Here is a 7,161-nt window from a genome sequence, read left to right as displayed (position 1 = left end):
ATAAGACCGGACGGGGGCGCGTTTTCAACCCTCCCCGTCACCTCGCGCAGCAGCCCATGATGGTCGCTTTCCATTTATGGCGCCTTGGAACTCGCGTCCTCTCTTTTTGGGCATGCTACCACCCCGGTGGGTATTTAAGGCGAGGAGGGCTCCCCGGAGAAGACAAGTTAGTTGGGGTTGAGATAGGGAACAGTAGCCAGGACAAGTCAAAGACAACAACAAAGACAAGCACAGAAGCTCAGATCATCGAAGAACAAGGAGCCCGAAGCTCTAAACTAGACAAATATTCTTGTAACCCAGCAAACACTCAGAGAGACATTCTGAGAGCATTTATAGCATACACACAGGAGTAGGGTGTTACGCTCAGTGCTGCTCGAACCTGTCTAAAAACCTCCTGAGCATTTACTACTTCTGCATCCGATCATTCCATTCCACCTACATCGCATTTACACCCATTTATTTCATCCGCAAAATAGATTCAGAATCATCCCCCGGCCAAATCTCAAAGGGGTCCCTCCGGGTCCCTGCTTGAGGAGTTCACCCTCCGACAACTACACCAGACTTTCTGGTGGGGCAAATCTTTCTGAGATTTTTTCAATTCAATAAAACTTTGTTCTAGTTGCGGTGACTTTTCGATGTATTATATTTGTAAGACCTACTAACATATATTCTTAACAAATATGTTAGTCCTAATGATTATATTATCATTAATTACCAAAATCACAATTATAGCTTAATAGCGTCATTTTCGCTACAATTGTCAATCACACTGATCGACATGGCTATCCAACTCAAAATGTGATGGTTGTTTGTGTTTTTGATATGAGATTTTCCTTTGTGGTGGTCAGATGGCCGAGGTCGGTGTATGATACTCGTATATTCAACGACTCATTAGTGAAATATACGGCAAATTTCTCTCACCCATCTGTTGGTAACAATTTTCACTAAACGAATTATTGTTCACTTTTTTGTGTACTCACCGTTGATATGTGATCTTGTATGTAGGTATGTACTATTTATCTAATTAATTTGGAAATCTTAAAGTCATTTTTTCAAAATTAGTACTTAAATACTCTTCGAAGACAGTAACTTCCTACCAGAACTCGTGCGACTAAATCAACCACTAATATGTTTAAAATTATAACTATTGAGATTTGCTACATGTGAAAATTTATATTTATAAATTTGCCTTTGTAATGCTTTAATAAAAATACAATTATATTAGTATATATTGCTATAAAGTTACAGAAAATAATGGTGAAAGTTAAGTTTCGAAGATCGTAAAAAATCAATAAGGATAAATACAATGAACTGATGTAGTAGTTTCGATTTAAACCGAATTGGCACGCTTACTTCGAGAAATCAAATAACTTCTACTAAATCGGTTCTAGGCTTCAAGCGCATGCCAATCATGTTGAGAAAAGGACTGCAGCAATTCATCGATCCCATATGTGGCGATCCTGCGCACCATACCAGCTGCTGTTGTCGGGCAGCCAGGCGAGAAACATCTGGGAGAAAATGACTTGCCATCCAACCTAACGATGCTAACAGAAATATATAGAACAAAGCGTCATTGGCTAAGTTCAAATGATGTTTGCCAGTGTCCTGAAATCCGCATTACGTGCTCCCTCCATTTCTTTTTATACGACACACTCATTTCATAATTCAAACTTGGTGATCTTTCACCGGTGATTAGCCTGGTAAAATATAAAAGTAAAAATGGGTACATTAGATTTATATTTGAAAGCACCTTCTTCTAATCATGGTTTTGTTGTTGAGAACACTCAACTATAGTACAGATTGTTGGTCAACTCAAAACCGCCTCTTATATTTGGAAAACGGACGGAGTGCATTATTCTCAAGAATTTTGCCACGAACGTTAATTGGTCAGCTCCATGTAATTATCCATGCCAATACCAAACGTGGAGTATCATATGTTGTGTGTGTGGCTAGTCGTGCAGTTGTGAAGTCGAAGATGTTGTGTTATGAGGACCGTGATATAGTTTGGCGACGATGATGTTGTGCATAGCTACACCACCGGCCCCACACGGTGGAGTTGTGGTTGTAGGCTTGGCGGTATTAACATACAACATATTCGGTCAATTATAGTGTCTAAATAGCGACTGTGTGTCCTTATGGCTTGTTACATTGTTAGTCGTATAGGGGATTTTTTTGCCTATCGCCTCTCTTATAAATTAAATTAATTTTTTTTTATTAAAAAACTTGACAATACTTTTATCCCCCTTTTGAAAAAAAGGGCCAGTTCGGCCAAACGCGCATAGGATGAGGCCACCATGCTACAGCATTTGTAAACCTCATTTTTTGAAAACTCGGTTTTTCAACCGTGAGACCTGAGATGCCTCAGTCGAAACATACCATAATATTTTACAGTATTTCTAAAAACCTCAATGTGTTTGGCATTTGCAGGCTAACAATATTTTTTTGTTACGAACAATTTTACCATGCTATCCAAACACGATCTTAGCAGTAGTTGGGCTAAACGTGGTTTAAGGAAATCAAGTTTTCTTAATAGGTAAGATCCAAACCACCCCTAGTGTATGAAAAAAACATGCTAAACTCTACCACGGAGAATGACACGACACACAACAACGGCAAGTTAACCTGCCAATCTACCGCAACTACAGGTGCAAATCGGTAAAGATTAAGGTACTCACCGAATCTATTTAATTTTTTTGCTACTTATCATTTAGTAAAATAGCAAATTTGTCACTAATCTTATTATTATAGACTCAAGATAACTCGTTTGTCATCTTCAATAAAAAATTGTGAGGCAGAAAAAGTTAAATAGCCCATACTAGCTGTCAGTGTCAAACAGTCGCTCATTCTGGCCAGTCTGGCTCGCACAGGAGGGAGGAACGGAAGGTGCACCCTCGAACAGCCACGTGTCGCCACGCCATTATCGGGCCCCACATGGCGGTGGCTGAGCGCGTCCCCGATTAGCACCGGTTAACCCAATCCCCCCCCCCCCCCCCCGCCCCGCCCCGCCCCGCGACGCGACGTCCTTTTCTCCCCTGTGATTAATCGCCACCATGGCTGCCCCACCCGCACTAATCACCCCCCAAATCCACCTCTCCCTCCCCCACCCCGATCCCACGACCCCCGACGAGGCGACGCGAGGAGCCTGACGCCGCCGCCGCGGCATTCCGCTGGGCACATGGCGCTCGTGCCCAACGGCGGCGCGCTCGGCAAGGTCGACCCCACGGCGCACGGCCTGCCCTGGTCCGAGATGTTCCGGTCCGCGTCGCTCCGGCGGCCCAAGCAGGAGGACGACGCGCCGCCCAAGAAGCCGGCTTCGGCGAAGGCCAAGGCGACGGCGGGGGCGGACATCGCGGGGCTGTCGCTGGAGCCCGACGCGCGGCTGGCGCTGTACATCGCCATGGCGCACGCGGGGCTGGCCACGGCGCTGCTTGTGCTGTACGGCCTCTACATGCTGCTCGCCGACTTCCTCCGCCCACTGCAGTGGGCGCTGCTCTGCTCCGTCCCGCTCCGCGAGACGCAGCGCACGCTCGTCGCCTTCTGGGAGCCGCCGCTCCGCGCGGGCCTGGGCGCCGCGGTCCTCGCTCTCCCGCTCGCCGCGCTGCGGTCCTCTGCCGCCACGCTCGCCGACGCGCGCGCCGCTCTCCTGCGCCGCCCGCTCCCGCCCTCGCCTGCCTTCCCGCGGCTCCTCCGCTGGCTTGTGTCCTTCTTCTTCTTCCTCGTCCTCTTCGAGCGCCTCGGCGCCGCAGCCGCGCTGCTCCTCCTCGCCCTCGCACTCGCCTTCTTCGCGGCATCCCCCAAGCTCTCCCGCGCTGCGTCCTCCCGCATCTCCGGTCGGCGCCCCTCCTCGCGCGGGCTCCTCTTCACTGGCGGCATCCTGCGCCACCTCAAGACGCTCGTCGCCGTCGGCCTCATGCTTGGTATGATCGCTGGATTCTTAGCCGGCAGCATTTTCTTCTCCTACAAGATCGGGCTCGAGGGCAAGGACGCAGTCATGTCCCTCAAGTCCCATGTCGAGAAGGGCAACTACTCTGAGAAGATTGGCCTCAAGAAGTGGCTTGACGACAATGACATCCCCGGCTTGGTCGATCAGTACTCCGCCAAGCTCTATGACACCGTCTGGGAGCAGGTAGACCATCTGGCAGTGCAGTACAACCTTACCGATTTCACTAGCGGGTTCCGGCATTTCTTGATCACCCAATCAGTTGGTCCAAAGGGCAAGGCGCTCATCAGTTCAGGACCGCACCCGTACTCGATGAAGCTGCAGGCGATAGCTGTGCGCGTGAGGAACAGGGAGTGGGTGGAGATTTACAAGGAGCTGGACTCGTTCTTTAGGGAGCTGTTGATCACAAGGGAGGATTTGGTTGTGAAGGCCAAAGAGCTGGCTTTGCAGGGCACAGAGATCGCAAAGAGGCTGCTGTCGAGCAGCACGTCTGTGCTTGGTGGTAGTGCCAATTTGATGTTATCCATTGCTCTTCGCGTCATCTCAGGTGCGGCTGAGGTGGTGAATTTTGTATCACAGTTGATGGTCTTCTTGTGGGTGCTGTATTACCTCATTACGGTGGAGGGAGGTGGTGCGACGGAGCAGGTCATTGACCTTTTGCCAGTGTCAAAACAGGTGAAGGACCGCTGTGTTGAGGTCATCGACCATGCCATTAGTAGTGTCTTGTTAGCCACTGCCAAGATTGCCATTTTCCAAGGAGGCCTGACATGGCTGTTGTTCAAGTTCTTCAAGGTGCATTTTGTGTACACATCAACTGTGCTTGGATTCATCAGCGCACTTGTGCCAATACTTCCAGCATGGCTGTCCTCAATATTTGCCGCAGGGCAGCTGCTCATGGAAGGGAGATATTTGCTTGCACTGGTGGTAACTGTGATACACTTAATGCTCATGGATTATGGCACCACTACCATTCTGGAGGACATACCTGGGTACAATGGGTATCTCACCGGACTCAGCATAATTGGTGGCATGACACTGTTCCCTAATGCTCTGGAGGTACTCACTTCTTTCTTACTGGTACCTGCATTTCACCATTTAAAGTGCTGTTACGAAATTAAACTTTTGTATGGTTTTGCATGCATATAGCGTATGTTTATAATTAGAAGCTACTTTTTTTTTCCAAGATGCAACTGGAAGAACTTTTTTGCTGTGAGCTACAATACCTTATGCATTTGCTTTGTCTTCTCCCCTGACATACTAGAAATATTCTTTTGTGCTCTAGATAGCTGTGCCCTTTCTCCCTTCTTTTTGTGGGTAACTCCACATGTTTTTCTGCTTCATGCAGTAGTTACTTTATGTGCATTTCTATATATTTTGAGCTGCATTCAACTTTAAGTATTCTTCTAGGCTGCTAAAAAAATGGACAGCAGTACTCTCACTCCGATTAATTTTACATAGCTTATGTGTTCGTGAAAGTCAGAATATGCAGCAGCTGTTTATAAGTAGGAAGAAGAAGAAGAATCTTCTTCCTTTTTTAGTTTTGTTTTTGTGGGTCGTAGTCCACTAAATTGCTTCGAACCATCCTAATTCTTGGGAGCTGGAGCATAGTAATAATTTCCCATAGTGTTATTGAGCTTTTCTTTGCCTCGAATGTGACTGATTGTTTGTTGTTGTTCTGCAGGGTGCAATATTAGGTCCCCTTATAATGACAGTTGTGATAGCATTGAAGAACTTGTACGCAGAATTTGTGCTTGCTGACACAGAGGATGCCAGCAGCTAGCATCAGATGCAAGGCCAAAATAGTTGTGTTTTGAGAGAAATACATGTTTAGGATTTTTACCCTCTATGTTTGCATGATGGTCTTGCTCTTGTACCATACCTGAGTATGCACAGGTATTGCAGCAGTTGTGATCCTTTCCTTCTTGCAGCTTGCCCTCTGTGTAGTCGTATTTAATATCTATTGGATCTTTCCATAGATTTGGTTTTGATATCCACCAAATTACCTCTGTTCGACTGAAACCAAAGTTGTACAGTTTTTCTTTTTCCAAGATTGATGTTTTGTTTAATCTAGATTAAGTTAAATTAGTGAATAGTTGATGCTATATATGTCTAGGACTCTAGTGCATATACGTCTTAGATACCTGCATCAAACTTCCGTAATTTTCAGTACAATTAATACAAACAATACAAGTTGTTTGTTAGGCAGTTCTCTTTTGCTGTCGTTCACAAATTTGTTGTACTTCCTGAGAGGATCCGATAGCAAATGGTTTGGAAGATACTGCGAGTTGTTCATCTATACAAGAGGCTCAGGTACTTGTACTGCAAGAGGTAACTAACTGTCTGGAATCTATCAGGAAGCTTCCAGGATTCCAGACAGTTATAGAGGCACTGCATTCCCTCTGTAATGTAACCTGTGTTTGAAATAAAATCTGTGTTTTAAAAAAAAAAAAACTGTCTGGAATCCAGGCAGCTAAACCAGCTCAGAATGACACTCTTGTCTGTGCATGACTGCACCTAGCCCTAGCTTTTCCCCTTCAGTTCTTTGTGTGGCACTACAATTCTGTTCTGAATCCTGAATAATTCCTGGGAATAGTTGTGAACAACTTATGATGAATATTGATTAATCTATCATATGTTATGTACTTTTGTTAGCTTGTGAACAAAAAAGGTTTCAGCTTTACTTATAACCTGAACTTGGCCTTGACCTTGAGTGACCTGGAGTGAATTTCATTTCCAGTTATGAACAACTTTTAGGTGGGGAAAGTTGCCTTTCCTTTGAAAGGAAAAGCTGGGAAACTACTTCACAGTTCTATGTCTTTTGAACTTTATGTGGATTCCTACCTGGTCATTTTCTGGACCCTATCTGCATCTGAAAAGGTAACCATTCGCTTGCACATGAGAAGTCGATTCTCTAGAGGCCATACTGTATTATCCAAGAAAATAAAAGATCTTTGCCTTTTTAACTGGTCTCCATTTCTTCTTGATGTTATGGGTCTAGACCCTAGAGCTAGCATCTTTTAAGTGTTGCCGTGTTTGTTAAACTGTTCATCCATCGACGTTGACACCTGCACTCCAGTCAAACCTTACCAGCTGGAAATATAAACTAGTATTAGTTGATAAGCTGTCTCTTGTTTACCCAGTCAGTCATACCCAAGCAGCCATGTAACAATTTTCTTCTCAGAAGACTACAAAAAGTTCAGCTTGTGTGTAATAAATAATGA

General features: G+C 45.4%; 1 protein-coding gene across 1 annotated transcript; it reads left to right on the top strand.

Annotated features, from left to right (window-relative positions):
- The first annotated feature begins 3,069 nt into the window (after nt 1-3,069).
- LOC133930417 (uncharacterized) lies at nt 3,070-5,988 on the top strand. The gene is made up of 2 exons (XM_062377060.1): nt 3,070-4,996; nt 5,622-5,988. The coding sequence occupies exons 1-2, from the start codon at nt 3,176-3,178 to the stop codon at nt 5,718-5,720; spliced, it is 1,920 nt and encodes a 639-aa protein (XP_062233044.1). The 5' UTR covers nt 3,070-3,175; the 3' UTR covers nt 5,721-5,988.
- The last annotated feature ends 1,173 nt before the right edge of the window (nt 5,989-7,161 follow it).

The sequence above is a fragment of the Phragmites australis genome, chromosome 10, assembly GCF_958298935.1.
Source record: "Phragmites australis chromosome 10, lpPhrAust1.1, whole genome shotgun sequence".
In the NCBI taxonomy this organism is placed as follows: domain Eukaryota; kingdom Viridiplantae; phylum Streptophyta; class Magnoliopsida; order Poales; family Poaceae; genus Phragmites; species Phragmites australis.
This window is presented reverse-complemented; position numbering and strand designations above follow the sequence as displayed.